Raw genomic sequence first — 17,521 nt, forward strand, 5'->3', positions numbered from 1 at the left:
TTAGTGAGGTCAGGATGTTGGATGATCCACAACTCATCCCAAAAGTACTGGACAGATCACCATCATTCCAGAGAGCACAGTTCCTCTAGCCCACGTATGGCATTATGCATGGTGCCAATAGGTTCATGTTGTTTACTTGCTCCAGAGAGTCCTATTCTATTGGCTGAATTTCTCGACAGGGACTAGACAAGCTGTGTGTGCACATTTGTACACCTGTGTCAGCTGTTTGAGCAACGTAAAGTAGCCGAAGGCAATCGGTAGAAGGGGTGTCCACAAACATTTGGACATATAGTGTACATACAATATGGTATTGTTTTCTCTAATATGATTCACCTTTGTTGTGGTGTGAGAGAGGTTGAGAGCGGTTGAGAAAGAGAGAGAGAGAGACTTTTTGTAAATTAAGGCCGTGGGGAACTTTGGAATTTTTCCTCTCTTGTTTCGGCCACTGTAATATTAGATCACGCAAACAAACACTAGAGACACAGCACATTTATGTGAATATGTGCACTGCATTGGTTTGCATGCAATCACAGCCAAAACACTAGAGGATAACGACATGCCTGGGGACAAACTGAAGACAAAGGACCCAATTTATTCAGGCTAGTCATTGTGGTTTGAGAGTAAGCAAAATATGTTTCTGACAGCATCAGCAGATTCTGTGTGTAGGACTAAAAGGACATCTTTATTTTCTGTCCTGCAACAACATGCTAGGGTTTCTTAACATAAAAACATGTTTAGCTTCATCAAAGTAAAAAAGTTGAACTAAAGTTGAACTAAAGTCAAACTAAATGCATTATTGACCTGGAAGACAGTGTCAAAGAAAGTACAGGACGTTGTCTCTGCTCCACTTCAAGGTTTTCACTGATATCACTATGCTTGAGTTCTGGTTGAGGCAGAAGAGAGGAGCTGGACTCTGCACGGTGAGAACACGGTGGTCTTTTAGCACTGCATTAGTTAGCACCACTCCACTCTACTCCACCACCTACTGCCTCTCATCCACATTATCTGACTACTGCTGGCCTAGTGACAGTGTGTTACTGTGTGTGTGAGTGAGCAGCACTGCATGTATGTGGGTGAGGGGGTACGAATAACAATAAAAACACCCCATTTGCACAAGTACACATAACATCAAACACACATCACTTGCACAGTTCAGGAACATTGGCACCTCTGCACTTACAGTTGCTATCAAAACCATTCAACACAAAATGCACATTGGGTTTATTAGCAAAAATGTACAAACTTTAGGCTGTTTGCAATTAACCAACCAAACAAGACCAATTTAAATAGCTTAACACAACTAATATAAAAAGTGCTTTCTCCATATTCAACACAAAATGACACTTTTAATGACAACTTCAGTCTCAGGATTATTCAACCCCTTTATGACCAGTGCCTTTAGCACTTAATATTCTTTTGGACTCCTTTGCTATTATTAATATATATATATATATATAAATTATTTTTATGTATTTATTTATAAATTTTTGGTTACTAGGCAAAAAACGTAAACTTAGACACTTAAAGCAGCATTATGTAGCAGTTGTACCTTCGAATTGCAGCTTCAAAATCGTGGAACTGAGTAACCTGAGTCATATTTGAGAAAAATCCTGTAATAATGCACATGCTTCTTTCACTTTCAAAAATGCATGTGTGTGTACAGATCGTATCAAATCGTATACCAGTTCTCACATGATGCTGCTTTTTAATGTTAGATCATAGTAGGTTTAGAGAAATGAGTAGCCACTGTCATGCAAAAAGTTTTTTATATTGTATGAAAAATGCTGCAAAATGACTTGCAATATTTTTCTTACACTGGCGTCCAGTGAAAGTTAGGGTTTTCTCCTCCTTTAAATGAGCTGTTTTGGAGATTTGAAAAGAGTGTTTTTGCATGATAGTAATGATACATGACTTTCTGTGTGTGTGTGTGTGTGTGTGTGTGTGTGTGCACATGTAGCTTTGTGTGTATATAAGTTATTCATAACAGGGGGAGATAAACGGACCCCAAGGTGTTGCTTGGTGGTAAACTGCTTGTGTCAGCACCTCATGTGCGCCTACTCCAGGTGCATTCTCTGTGTAAATGGCTTCCAACATCACTTCACCAACTCTATTTCCATAGTCTGTATCTTTTGTGACACTGTAATAATGGTGAATAGTGAGAATTGAAATAGTCAGAGACAAAAAAAACCCTATATAGCTGAATAAGCACATACAGTAAGAGCACAGTAAGTTATAAAAACAACAGTGGCATCATTTGACCGAACAACACAATGTGAACTCCTATTTAATGATGTTCATTTTTCCCTCCCCATCACATGCCAGGCGTGGATATGGCAGAGAGGTATGTCCTTTTTTCTACTTGTTAACTGGTGTGAAATGCTTTATTTATTTGGGGACTGCTCATATTTATTCATGTAAGGTAGGAAAGCTCCTTGTTCCTCATCACTCTAATCTGCCAATAGCGCCTGAGGGAGAATTAGAGTGGAATCTCAATGAGATGGAGGGAGAGATAGCAAAGCCTCCCATTACCTCCATTTTTGCACTCTAGTAGAGATGTGAGGGCAGTGTTTTTATTGAAAAGTCTTATCTAATCTCTGCCAAGTGACAGCTTCCATGCCTTACATTATTTCCCTGAGAAAGGTAAAGGAAAGAGATGTATGAAGACATTATGTCAGTGCTTGAGTCAGCTCTTAAACTCTGCATACTTCTGCCAGACTTGACCTTTTCCTCCTCATTCAACTTTAACATTTATGCTTTTCTAATGTCAACTTATTAAGCAAGTAGATTCTCCGCTCCACTGTGCTGTTCTTCATTTCCCTGCAGGAGCTTTTCCCTGACTTGCTTTCCCCTCTATCCCACTGTGCCACCTTATTTTAATCTTTAACCTGCTTTGGTTATCCCACCCCTTTCTGTTATTCATTTTCTGTCACATCTTAACCCTTAGAAGCCACTGCAGTTATTGCAACATATTTCGGAATCCTGATCAAATTCTGCTGATGTTATAGATGCTAAATGTGTGTAAATGTATCATTCATACAGGTTCAAACAAATGCAACATTAGGAGGTTTGGTTTAGCTGCCCCAGGTTCACTGCATACAGGCAGAAATGTTTTTGCGATGTGTAATTTGTTGACATCAAAGCAAGTGGGGATAAAATTCTTAATTCAGACTGTAGAATTAGACCAGCGATTATAAGTTGTATTTACATTTTAATATATCAACATGACATTAGCAACTCTAGACTTCCAAGGGTTAATCCATATGCTCCTCCCTCTTAGTCTCGTCTCTCCCGATGTTCTGTCCATGTTTACAATCGTCTTACGTCTTCTCACGTCCTCTCTTGATCTTGTCATTCTTTTTTCTTTGTCCTTCCCTTTATCCCTCTTTTTCTCTTTATCTATCCCTTCTCTGCCTCCCCGTCTTTCGCTGCTTGCAACAGCAGCTGCTGAGGCCGTCTTTGCTCAGGCCCGAGGTAGAGTCTTTATTTTCCTCTTGCTGTATGTGAACTGTCCTCCATGTGCTCCTCGTCCTCATATTCCGTTCTGTGGGTAGCTGCTGCACAACAGCTAGGTTGTAAACCAGCTGACTGCATGTCAAAACAGCATTATGAAAAGGCCCTCTTTAGTCTCCTCATTTAGTTCATACTTAAAGACTTAATGATTCATAGTATACAGGTAATAATTATATTACATATTACAAACGTTTGGAAATATTTGTAAGTCAATTTTCTTTCTTTAGCAGCCTGTACTGTGTAAGCACTAAAAATTAGATGCTTTATTATACCTTATTTATTAAATGGTTTTGGGTTTAATGATAAATCATGCACTACAGCTCATTTTATAGCACTTTCTCGATAAGCTACCAGCCTAGAGGGTTAAGCAAAATACATTTTTGGCTATTTTATACATAATTTTTGACACATTTATAGATTTCGTATATATATCCATAAACTCTAAGTAATCTATCTGCAACACAGTTGTTTTTATATTGTTTAAAAACAGTGATCCTCTTCTTCTAAATGTTAGTGTGTCATTTTGTATCATGTTCATTATGTATTCATTTCCCGCTCCATTCCCGAGTCATTCATTTGTCTCACTGTTGGAATTTGGGGTTGATGTTTGCTTTCCTTCCTTCCTTAGGCACTCTCCATGGAATCGGGTATTGATCCTGGGCAAGACTACTATGCACAAGACTACTATAACTATGATCAAGGGTAAGCAATTATTGTAACGTGGCTCTGTTTTTGTTTAGGGTGTGTGCTTATGCAGTTTTTCACTGGTGTGCTTTATGGTGTCCAGATTGTCAATATACAAACCAGTGCGCAACAAGAATTTGAGGACTCTCAGGAGGTTCATAAATGACCTTTATTAAGTAACCTTATTCTGGTGTAGAAGGAGAATTGCAAGATGAGTGAAATTTCTGGAAGAGTCGTGGTCTTCAAAAGCCCTCTGTGGAATTTTGTGCAGGTGTGTGATCATCAAAGCTAGTCACCAGAGATTGTGGGCTTGGCACAGGGACAGTAAAATTCCCATCATTAAATCTAGGCTACATATGGAAGTGTAGTCCATTAACTCCTAATTCTGGTTCGCCTTGCTGTGCATTAAGCAAGTGTAGCCTCTTGAGCAGTGCTCTCTGCATCACCAGCTGCTGCAAAGCCAAGGGGGGCAGTGAGCAGCTATGGTAGTGACAGCCCTGCCAACTAATTACCTACAGTTGTTGATGTCTGCTCTGCCACCATGAGGGAGAGAAATTGTGGTTTGTAATGACCCAGCGCTCCCTAGACTGCTTTGTACCGAAATGAAAATGCTTGTTATAGGTCACAGTTGAAGGTTGGCTACAGTTCAGCAATTCGAGAAGACTATTCATTTTAATCCATGCGAACTTTTCCACATTTTGACTTCTGGGAACGACGTGGCACTTCCACTGAAATCGGAACTGGTACATTGAATCACTGCTGTGAGACTGTAGCTGTGTGGCCCCATTGCTAGAGGATCCATTTGTCTTCCTTTGGCTTTTAAAGATGAAAAAATTGGATTAAAGGGGTGGTTTAGCAAAAGGCTAAATGTAGCTGATCATCATCGAGATGTTTGGTGTTCTTTATTTCCTAAAAAGTGTGTTTTCTTTAGTAAGAGAAGTCCTGTGCCCCTTCAAGTATAAAATGTCTTGCTAGGTACCACATCTTACTGTACCCACATTTACAAATTGCCATAATACAAAAAACTTAGACTACCCTTAATCCATCCCTCTTAATATGTAAATCAGGGCTTGTTTACATTACGCAAATGATATTGAATGTACAGCTACTGCAATGTAGCAAAATACTGCTCCTTAGTGCTGTATTATATTGTTTATGCCTCTGTCAAGACTGCTGCTCTGAGCAGAGGGAGACAGACAAGTTAACTTTTAATCATTTGTAATTAGGGCAGCCACTGTATATGTAAATATGACTTTGACTACTTTTACAAAACTGTACATAAAGGTAAACATAATAAGTGCAAAACTGTAGACTTAAACAAAAACTTCAGCAACAGTCAGCAGTGCAGTGGGGTATTTATAGTCCTTATTAAAGTCTATGTGATGTATTTATGTCATTCCCTAGACAAAGAAATGTGCTTAAAATAATGGCCTAGAGTAATGGACCAGAGTAATTAGATATGGTTTATATCCAGTCAAGCCTAAAGTGCTCAAACACACACAATGGCTCCGTCAATCAACATAAAAGCCTTAACATTTTCTCTTAGTCACGTATTCATTAGAAATTCTAAGGTAGCAGGCAGACCAATGTATCGCTTTAATAATGAGTGCATTTAGCAGTTACATAAACAGCTTCCCTACCACTGTTATTAAAGGTCAGTTCATACCTGCTGTGGATGCGAGGCAAAAGTGACCAAATTGTGGACGGACATACGTGCTTTGGTGGTGCATGGCGGAGGTGCTGCTGTAATTCTCTTTGATTCCTTGGGTCTTCAGAAACTTTTAGAAGTCTGTTTCTGTGCGGCAGCTCCAGTTTTCTTTAAAAACTATAGCTCTGAATGGAGCTGTCCGGACAGGTGGCAGACACGACTTCATGGAGCAGTTATGAAGTGGTAATGAGGAAAAGTGTTTGTCCGTTGAACATGAAGCATTTTAGAGACCTGAAAAGCTAAAGTCTGAAAAATAGAAAAATTTGAATAATGTTCAAACGAACAAGTAATTGCAGCAGCCCTATTTGTAATTTAGTCACAGATACAGCAGCTCAGGGTGTGATCAATAAGAGGACATGTTTGAGGGCCATCCTCTTTGTAGCTGAAAAATGATCAGTACATATCACTATGTTCTCTAACTGTGCCGCAGAGCATACTGAGTACACTAACATCATCTCTCATGTTACTCCAAAAACAGGCACATCCAACAGCACACGCTAAACTGATAAATGAACTTCAATCTGTGCTTCATTCCTCCAGTTTTGCCTCAGTGTTTGTAATTTTTGCAAGATTAACATTTTTGCTGAAGCTGTCCTTTTAAAGTAGTCTACACAGTCAAAGTACCCAATGTACAGGCTAATCCTAACTGGTGGAGCAGCGTTTCTGCATTACACTTCTGCTCCCTCTATTCTTTCCTATCTATTTTCAACCCTCATCCTTTATGTTTACTCTCTTCCCTCCCTCCAAATGTCTTCAATTACACAGGCTTGAACAAGGCACCTGAGCCCATGATGAGATCCGTCCCTCAGAGAGAGAATGAGAGCGACAAACACAGAGACTGACTTGGCTAACAATTTAAAAGCTGAGAACAGTTCTCTGAGAAAACACAAGAAAAGAGCATCTTGTGACGTACAAACATAGCAAGAAGGTGGCAGACAGAGATGAGTGGGCATTCAACTAGCTGTGGCACTTCTACTAGCCCATATGGTGAACAGAAAGAACTGGGCAGCGTCGCCATAAGAACAGATGCTGAGCAAATGTTGTGTGCTGAACTGCATGTTTAAGGTTTAGCGTCGGCCGCTCAGGGGGAGACGTGGATACTTTGACAAGATGAAAGGCTTAAAGCACCATCAGCATCCCACATCTTTCCTCAGTTAAGCCAGGCGGATTCATTAGGATCTGAGCCTACCTCGCTAGCAGGCATTTCAAAACCTGGGAATCGACTAGCCCGCTTCGCACCGCACCTCGCACTGCACTCAGTCTGCCTTTAGCTTCCTCTGTTACCTGACGTAATTAGTATCACTGATGCTAGATTTCTGCAATAAAGTGGCACAGTTGGCATCTGATACACGACAAACAAGACACTTTAACCTCAGTACCCTTGTACACAGGTGTTGATTTTAATGTACTTTATGGTGTAGTTTACTCCAGCAACTTGTACTGCTGCAAAACTTTAAACATTAGCAAAGCCAAAGTAAATCTAAAAACATTTCACACATTTTGTTTACATTTTTGTGGTGTTGACGAGGAACTCAAAAGCAAAGCTTACTCATTTTAAATACATATCATCACTGTCAAATAAAAACGTGTCTCTCTAAAATGATGACTTTACAAGAGAAAGCCAAAATAAATAACCGTAAATGGATGTTTATGTAAAATAATAGTAATTCCAAGTAATTTAGTGCATTTTATAGGTATATTTAGAGCAGCTATAGCATTCAAAGCATGGAGAAAACAAATAACAAAAAGGAAGATTCATCTCTCTTATTGGACAGTAGCGATATAACGTAGGTTTATACTTCAGAAGTACACATTGAGGATATTCATTATGAAATTGTTTTTAAAATGCTTTCGTTTTATTTTCAACTTCTTTTTTGCAGATATTTATTAATAATTGAGCAAAATTACAAAAAAAATGAAAAAAGTTATTTAAAAAGATTTTTGTTCTGTTAACTTACCATTAGAAGTCCACTATATGCAAAAGCATGATTATGAACAATTTCAAGACACTCATTTACACTCATTCTTTAACAACATAGAAAGACATTAGTGTAACTTTGAAGAGTGTTGTGCATGTTTTTTTTATCTTCACTGCAAAATTATATTTAAAGTGACATTAAAAAGTGTGAAAAGAACATGCAAAGTAAATAATTTAACTAAAGGATTCTTGCAGGCTAAAGGACCATGTGCTGTTAAACAAGAACTAAACTGGCTTCATTGTGCTTTTGAATAAAAATAAAAGATGCACCTTTGTCAGATTATATATCTGTGAGCTTTTACAGTGACCCAGACTAGCCAGGATTCATGGCTATTTAGAGAGCAGAAGTGTCTTTAATGGGAGTTAAGCTTTTAAGCCCTGGATCACATGTCTCTGTCTGTTGCCAGGGGTGACCTCACAAACGCAGACGAAGTGCAAATGCACAGGAAGAGAACTGGGTTGACCTCAATTTTTTTTTTTCAGGAGTACCCAAAGTCAAAAATCAAATGATCTAGCTATCACTTTAATGTCTGTATAAATATATATTGCAATTCCAATCAGTCACAGTCATGATTTTCAATGTCTGTATTGTCTCTTACTGTGCTCTGGTGTTCCTTGTTAAAGGTATGATGCATATCCTCCATATGGGAGTCGCAGGAGGTTGATATCTCCCATGTACGATGAATATGGAGAAGCTATCATGGAGGATGATGGCTATTACTACAGTCCCTATGGCCCAGAGGTAATATTGCACATTTTGATTACTGGTAGGTCAGAGAGGTAAGATAATGGATTAATGCAAATTGAATTCAGTGTAAATGCCAGTTTTATAGATTTTTCATAACGTGTATTAGACTAATTGTGTTTCCAGTGTGGAAAGTGTCATGGTAATAATAAAATAATCTCCAGGTTACTCTATTTTATTATAGCTTTGTTTCTCCTTCAATATAGACTAAAAGTACTAAAGGACACTTTGCTGGTGCTCTACGAAGTTTTAAAGGACATATATGAATTTAGCTCATTCTTATAATGATGAAATCTTTAACAGCAAAGTTTTAAAGCAAAATGTCTCACAACAGGGTCGGGGCAGAGGGAGAGGTGGGCGAGGGAGAGGGCGTGGTAAGCGTGTGGGATTCAGGGACTTTCCTCCTGAGGATGAAATTGAACCAGCAGAGCCAGATGCTCCTGCTGATATTGAAGCAGAGGCTGAACCAGAGGAGTCCAAAGCTGCAAAGAGGCTGAAATCTGTCATGAAACTCAGTAAGCTGCTTGCTGCGGGAAAAAAAGCCGAGCAGGTTCACACCTCGCCTTGGAAGAAGGCCAAGATCTTCCCAATGATGTTTGGGAAGGGCAAGAAAGACAAAGACTACGCCAAGCTGACATCTGCACGGCGAATTGGCAGTCAAGAGAGCTTGACAGGGGGACCAAGCCCAACTGGCTCTGTTGACGGTACCGTGTCCTCACCTAGGGCTCGACTAGGGAAAGTCCTGAAGAGGATCAACATAGGTAGAAAACTACAAATCAGACGGAAGTCTCAGAGCAGCATTAGCCGAAGCTCTGCCAGTGAGAAGGATGAATCGGCAGCTGAATCTGAGAGGGACGAGAGAAAATCCAAGGTGTCCATCAGTGTCAGTGAGCCTGAAGCTAGCGGTAGTGGTTCTGAAGCAGAGAGCAGGAAGAAGGGGTCAGAAGAGGATGAATCATCAGAAAGGAGTAGTGTTGCAGCTTCCACTGATGATAAAGATTACCTAAAGGTCGATCTGGACAGAGATGATGCTAATGAAAGCACAGTCGACTCAGAGTCGGAGCCAGAGGAACCAGAGGAATCCGACGAAGAAAGCAAATCAAAGTCAGAGACAGAGAAGTCTGGAACCGAGAAAGAGTCAGAGTCAGAGAAAGCATCAGGGACTGAGAAGGAGTCAGGCTCAGAAGAGGAGTCAGAGGAGGAGTCAGAAAAGGCGTCCGGAACAGAAAAATCAGGAACTGAGGAGGAATCCAGTGCAGAGAAGAGCTCTGCCACTGAAAAAGATTCTGAGGAAGAATCTGAGGAAGATGAAGAGAAAAGTTCTGAATCTAAAGAAGCTTCCGCATCTGGATCCGAGGCGTCCTCTGCTCGCTCGTCCATGAAGTCATCACGTACTGAAGCCAGTAAAGGATCTTCAGACAGATCAAGCATGCGGAGCAGTGCTAGTGGCAGTGCCTCGGGTACTGCCAGATCCAGCGGTAGTGCCTCAGAGAGCGAGCAAGCAAGTGGCTCGGATGGGAGCTCTGCGGGCTCCCAAGCATCATCAGCTCGGTCTTCTCTGAGGTCCTCACAAAAGTCCATGTCTGGAAGTATGGGCAGCAGTGAGATGGGATCGCGAAGCTCTGTACAGAGTGGATCTGAGGAAACATCTGGCTCAGAAGATGCAGGATCAGATGCCGTCTCAATGAGTGGCAGCGAGAGAAGTTCCACCAGCTCAAGATCGGCAGGGGGAAGCCGCCGCTCTCGCAAATCTGTCATCACGCGTTCTTCTCAGGACACAATAGAGGAGGAGAGTGAGGAAGAGCTGGAGGAAACAGAAGAAGAAGAAGAAGAGGAGGAGGAGGATGAAGATGAGGCTACAGAAGAAAGCAGAGAATCTTCAGGTGAGCTGAGTGATGGAGCAGTGTCTAAAAGGTCAAGTGCCTCAGCTTCTGGAAGTGGAGAAGAGCCAAGCCCATATGCAGGAACACCTTATGGCACAGAAAACAGCATGACCGACAACTCAGAAGAGGCATTTGGAGGACTCTCACCCATCACTGAGGTGGATGAAGATGCCTTAACATCTGGCAGTGGCTCAGTCTCAGGGGCTACAGCAACTTCAGATGTAGAATCAGAATCAGGAAGCTCCACAGCTTTCTAAGAAAGGAAGCAGAGGGAAAAATGCAGATTATGAAGTAAGACTGGGTTGAACTTGCGGGTGCTCTGAAGTGCAGTGATTTCCTTTCTTCTGTCCCAGCATCTCAGTTCTTCCTCTAGTTATAATGTACTTTTGGGTGAACTACTGCCACAACTGCATGAGCATGAAGACAGTGTTTACCCTTCTCTGTCCATTTCTGGTGTGAAATTATACATTTTCTCTTTTCAGAATAAAAGTCTTTATTTTGACGTGTTTCTTTAATTTAGCACAAACTGGTTGTGCTAAAACATTCTAGCATTTCCTCCTTTTTCCTCTATCCTCTTCATTTCTAAGAGTCAGTATTGCTTTTGACTAACTGCTAACTCTGCAGTTAGAACTGTGACTGGTTAATGGTCTCACTTTCTGTATCTCTCCACTGTCTCTCAGGCTGGCAGAAAGAAGCGGATTAAATTAGTGGTGGAAGGGGAAGGGGAGTCCACAACTACAGGAGAGGACAGTGGCCCAGACGTCCAGCAGAACCGCCTGCCTAATGTCAACAGTCACAGCAACATCAATGGATCGGTGTACCTGGCGCACAATGGCACAATCATCAGAACCCGACGGCCACTGTATCTTAACAACTTAAAACTTGGCTCACCCGGGAGACTAGGCAAACAGTTTAAGAAACTAGAAAAGCTAGGAGTTACACATGAGGAGCACTTACCTTTAAACAGTACAGCGGACAATGGACCTACTGTAGGATCCACTGCAATGCTTTCATCTGTGGCTGACAGCAACCTCAACACCAGGTCCTCCAGTGGGTCCTTAGGGTCTAGCATAATAGGCCCAGAAAGAATAGGGCCAAAGTCCAGCATTGTTAAGGCCCACTTGGACCAAGACCGTGGACGCTGTGGGCAGGAGCTGGAGTCATCTGTGGACAAAGAGGAGATCAAAGAGACTTTTGAGTCTCCGAGTGACCACACACTGTCAGATGAGGAGGAGCTGTGGATGGGCCCTTGGAACAACCTTCATATACCAATGACAAAACTCTGATGTCTTATATTGTTTTATTCTTCGGTTGTGTTCTCAATGTTTTCAAAGTGCAAAAAAATCAATTTTCCTATTTATATGCACCAGTCACCACGGCTGACCAAGAATTGTGATTATACTTTTGGATGTTTTTTTTTTCTCCACAAGGATATGATTGTATTGAATTACACTTGATATTTTGGTGTCAAGTCAATTGCTGTGGGTGACAGGGCTGTTAGTTCTCATGGGATGCATTGGTTGAAAGCAGATAGTTGGCTTTACATTTCAAGAGCTTCATTTATTATATCATTTTTTTTTAAAGCAACAAATGTTCAAAACATGTAGCTGACTGTTTTAGGCAGTTTTTACGCCTTTGTTTGAAGAGTTTGTATACAATTTGAGTCCAGTCTGACAGATAACCCTTTTTCTGTGAGTGAAGAGTACAAACTGGCATCCTCATGGTATATTTGTTCCTGATGTGTTTTGGATGGATGTTTTTTTACACCCTGATGATGTAAATGGCTGTAATAGCCCTAATATTTTGAAAAATGAAAAAAAAATACATAGAGTTATATATACAATATAAACATGTATTTTCATAACGTCAATTGCATATGTTGCATACAAAGCATTTTTGATTCTTTATTGAGAATTAAATCAAAGTAAATTATCTTGTATACACATTTATCATGTTCTCTTCTCTGAAGTGAAAGTTCTTTAGTATTATTATTATTAGAACAGTAACCATGTAATGAAGACGTATTTGTTAATAAATTGGAAATACGCTTATTTTTGGTTAAGATTTACAATTGTGCATGATGTCATTGATCCCAGTGCACTATATAAAGCTTGCTTAATCTATGAAAGGTTCTGATTTATCAGGTAATACCTCAGAATTAGTGTCTTATAAGGAACTGGTTAAAGTATACAGAGTGTGCTCCTTTTCTAGGCAGATGACTCACTCGAGCACCATATCATTATCTTTCAGCGCAACTCCATCTGTCCATCAAAAGCTGATTGCTCTTTCAGATATGACTGTTTGTCCATCTAAACCGTGACAGCGGCCCTGGGAAAATGGAGTTGGCAGGGGGGCATTAAACTGTTCCTGATGAAGATGGAGAGATTTTCACCAGAACGTCTCATCACCAAAATTGCTTCTGTCTTGCTCTCTATGGAACAAAGGCTACATTTACTTCTCCATTACCACTAATGGTCTTCAAAATCACATGCTAAAAGTATATATTGCATGCCACCTTCTGACCCAGAGGAAAGAAAAACTGTTAGTAGTGCACAGGAAATCTTTTGTAAGCTAAGGAACTTTTTTTTTGCTTAGCTTTTTCCAGCACCCTGAGCCCTTTCCTGGGTAATTTACCACTGCCACATTTTCTAGTCAATTATTTATGTGATCAACAGGTATATTATTTTGATATATATAACATCATGATTTGTGTACAGTGATCCAGTGATTTGCCACTAGGTGGCATTCCTCTCTTTAAGGAGGAAGAGATTTCCTGTAGGAACCTTAGTCTTATCTCTCATTGTATCTTTTCTCCTTTCAGTCGGTCCTGTTTATAACATGTTTAAGAGCACTGTTTAGCAGATTACAGATCTGAGCAGAAGCTCCTACACTTACTGGCGTTTTCCTTTTCTATTAGTATAGCTTTCTAAAGTAAACAGCATAGCATTTAGCACATCATTTATTGATCAAAAACACTGTATTTGTTCAGTAAAACGTTTTTACAAAATGATATCTAGGTGCCAGTTCTGATGCCAGAAGCAAATTATTTCACAGACCTTTCTAATATCTCTGATGTTATACAATATTCTTATATATAAGTTTTGAAATAGCTTTTGGCCTACAAATAGTCATAAAAACAATTTCTGAACTCTTGAATGTTGATAGCAAACATTCTGTAAATCGGAACAGAAGTCATTTACATAAATCTGTCTTAAAAACCCAACCTGTTTAATTTTAATGGCTAACCAATTTATTTGTCATGAATTATGGACAGCTTTGCTACTTAAAACCACACAAACATGATAACAGGACCCCAAAGAAAAACTGCAATTCAAGAGAAATGTAGGACATGACTTCTTTTACGTCAAACAGGGTTGAGCATGACGGGATCCATCAGTGTACGTTTCACTGGTTGGAACACATTTTTGTTGTGGTGCTGTAATACAAATCCCTAAAGTGACGTCTTCTTTAGTCAGCTGATGATGCTTGTGCTGTTTACTGTTTCTCGATTCTACAGTTGATTATATGTGAGTGGAGACGGGCGGATTTGCAGACTACATTTAGTGTTTTAAAAATTTGAGTGCCTTTGATATCCATGATGAGAATGTCAGATTTTAAATGCATCAGCTTGTGGCTATAAAATTGGTCATTCACTAGCTGAAATATAATTTGTGTAGACTTTGTTTGTAGAACATTTATTTTCTTTTTGCCACTACCATTAATCTACTTTAAAAAATTGTCATATGAATAAAAGAAGTAATCAATACAAAAAATATTTAAAAATACATAAATTAAAATAATAATGAACAGTGTAGATTGAAATCGTTTAGCTGAACACCAGAAGGTATTTAAAGAACTCAGTTTGCGGGCTATCGAGTGATGCAGCCTTCTAAGCACTGACCCTGGGGGGGAAAATTGATGCTCAGTTTGATCTCCATTGATGCCACAGCTATTTGTGATTAGGAGTCCCAGAGAGCACAATTGGTCCTGCCCTCTTGGAAGGGAAGAATGGCCCTCATTTCCCCCCATCACAACCACTGTAAGCATCTGTTAGCTGATGTAGCAGAACTGGCAGCTAGACCTCTCATCCAAATATGTTTATCTGTCCAATAATGTTGTAATAGCGTCAGTTTGAAAAGATGCTGTGGCTGGCTTTATGTGACTCGGTGGAAGTACATGCTAACCCTCTCCATCCCAGCACTGGTGTCATCCTGTGAAAAGCAAAGTCCAATGCTTCTGGATGGGATTTGGGAAATGACTTCAGGATTGCTAATGCAGTTTTGTTTTTTAGATCTGACAATATCCTATTTCCTTTGATTATAACTTTATACTTAAGTTCTGTGAACAAGCTTGTCCATTTTGAATACATTTTGTTGCATCTATAATGTCTTTATTTAAAGATGACCATACTAAGCTAAAAGCTAACCCTAAACTATCTCTGAAGGCATGGTGTTTGAGACTTTTGGTGAAATAACACTGTGAAGCCACTTCAGATTCTGAGAATATGAGGCTGTTGTTACTTGTAGTAAGTTACTTGTGAACAAGTATATTACCGCCTTACCCTGTGAGAGAGGAAAACAAAGTTTAGTTACAGTAAATAATGGCCTGTTTGAGGTCATGCATGATCCTAGGAATGAGGTCTTGTGAGATGACTGATATCGCTGGCCTGCTGTATTCCAGATGAGGCTGTTCAGCTAGCCTGGCTAATGGCACATCACAGCAATAGGATATTACCACAACCCGATAAGACTTGAAGTGATGGCATGTGTGTTTACACTGACAGTGAATTGTGCAGACATGCTGTGGTAATATCAAATCACTGCTCAGCGCTGGAATAGTTTATGATTGTAAAGACCAGGCCTAATTATTTATTTTAAGAATACAGCCATGCCCATTGTCATTGTCATTGCCTAAAAAGTTTTGTGTTACTGTGTCACCAAAGTTTTGGGATTCTGTTCTGTTGAGTGTTTGACCTTTTTGTTATCAGCGGTACGTCTAGGGTAGGAAGAAAAAAAACATAAGCTAAAAAGAACTCCCTGCCTACAGTGAGGAATGGCAGTGGCTCGGTAATGCGATGGGCTCTTGATAATGCTCTGGGGATGCTTTGCTTCCTCTGCCACTGGAAACCTGTGGCATGTGCAGGACAAGATGGATTAAATCAAATATCAGAAAATGTAAGTAGAAAACGTTATACCTTCGGCGAGGAAGCTGAAACTTGGCTTGGACCTTCCAATAGGACAATTATCTCAAGCCTATGTCAAAGTCCACCAAAGCTTAGTTTCAGAAGAAGTCCTGGAAGATTCTGGAGTGGTTGCTACAGTCACCTGACTTCAACCTCATAGGAAATTTTTGGTGGGATTTTTTAAGAAGGCATTGCAGCACGCAAACCCCAAGAATATTGAACAGGAGGCCACTGCTCATGAGGAATGCTCTAAAAATCCTAAGGAACTGTGCCAGAAGCTTTGTTCTGGCTATTGTCACGTTTGCAGCAGGTCATAACAGCAAAAGGTGCTCTACTAAGTATTAAAGATGCTTGTCATGAAGTGGTTGGAACAAATTTTTGTTGTGGTGCTGTAATACAAATCCCTAAAGTGACGTCTCCTTTAGTCAGCTGATGATGCTTGTGCTGTTTACTGTTTCTCGGTTCTACAGTTGATTATATGTGAGTGGAGACGGGCGGAATTGCAGACTACATTTAGTGTTTTAAAAATTTGAGTGCCTTTGATATCCATGATAAGGTGATATATTAGTGAACTGGAGGCCACTGCTCATGAGGAATGCGCTAAAAATCCTAAGGAGCTGTGCCAGAAGCTTCGTTCTGGCTATTGTCACATTTGCAGCAGGTCATAACAGCAAAAGGTGCTCTACTAAGTACTAAAGACACTTGTCATGAAGGGGCTAAATAATTCTGAGACTCATCATTAGTCATCATTAAAAGTAGCATTTGTGTTTAACTTCTATTGCAATTGTAGATGATGTGACTTGCTTCAAGATTATTACCACATATGCTAAACAAAAGCTGTGGCTGACTTTGTGTATGCCACTAAAACCAGGGTGCTGCCTTTAGGTCAAATGACAAGTCATCCCTTAGCACAGCTGAACCAGAGAGCCAGGAGCCAACATATTCCATTTCTATCAGAAAAGCGAAGTGCAACTATAAGCAGAGAATCTACAGACACTTCTGCTGCACAAGATACACACAAACAAAGTATGGGTCAGGGCATTCAGGCCATATCCTGAACATAGAACAACAAGAAAACAAGAAAGACAACTTCCTAACAAAGAACACTTTCCAGAGTTTACCCACAAAAGGCTGCTGGCGCTGACTGCATACCTGGGAGGTTGTGCAGCCGACATGCTTACAATGTTGTAACAGAGACAGATTTCCCAGAGTGCTTCCCTGTCCCTGTCCCCAATAAATCATTTGTGTCTCTTTTAATTTGGTCATTATTTTTTTGAACATTAACATAATGTAAATGAACGGTAATTAAGACAAAAGAATTGATTATGAACTCAGTTCAGTTGATTTCAGTTTCAACAGAAAAACTATTGGATATGTGATCAACAGCCATCATTAATTGTTCTTTTTCTGGTAATAAATGATACCCGGTATGGGTACCCAATGTACTGACACTGTAAACTACACAAATGTATCCTGCTTCGCCTACTTGTATTTAGAAGAAAATTGTATTTAGTTTAATCTGCATGCACCAAAAGTCAGTAAAAAGTTCATCAAGTTGAGTCACTAAAATAGTTAATAAAACACGTCTGCCATACACATGAGAAAAATCTGAGCTGCTAAATTAACAAAAAACAGGCATTGATTAATTTCACAGGGATGTATAAGCTATGGCATTAAAGTTAAATGTGGTATTTCCCTGGATGTAGTTCTGTAATTGTATAGTTTAGACTGTATTGCTGGTTTCATCTCTTAGCATTATATTATTATTTTGACCACTATAAACTAACATGGGTAACCTTGTTAACTGTATGTACTTATAATGTGACCGTAC

At 39.9% G+C, this 17,521-nt stretch overlaps 1 protein-coding gene across 1 annotated transcript in view; it reads left to right on the forward strand.

Annotated features, from left to right (window-relative positions):
- pcdh15a (protocadherin-related 15a) overlaps positions 1-12,395 on the forward strand; it is a 285,392-nt gene extending 272,997 nt beyond the window's left edge. Inside the window, exons 34-38 of the mRNA XM_072677969.1 lie at positions 2,323-2,340; positions 3,432-3,471; positions 4,139-4,212; positions 8,505-8,622; positions 11,189-12,395. Coding sequence (XP_072534070.1) covers positions 2,323-2,340; positions 3,432-3,471; positions 4,139-4,212; positions 8,505-8,622; positions 11,189-11,794 — 856 coding nt within the window. The 3' untranslated portion in view covers positions 11,795-12,395. The remainder of the gene's footprint in view (positions 1-2,322; positions 2,341-3,431; positions 3,472-4,138; positions 4,213-8,504; positions 8,623-11,188) is intronic.
- Positions 12,396-17,521: the final 5,126 nt, after the last annotated feature.

This window comes from Salminus brasiliensis, chromosome 4, assembly GCF_030463535.1.
Source record: "Salminus brasiliensis chromosome 4, fSalBra1.hap2, whole genome shotgun sequence".
Taxonomy (NCBI): Eukaryota; Metazoa; Chordata; class Actinopteri; order Characiformes; family Bryconidae; genus Salminus; species Salminus brasiliensis.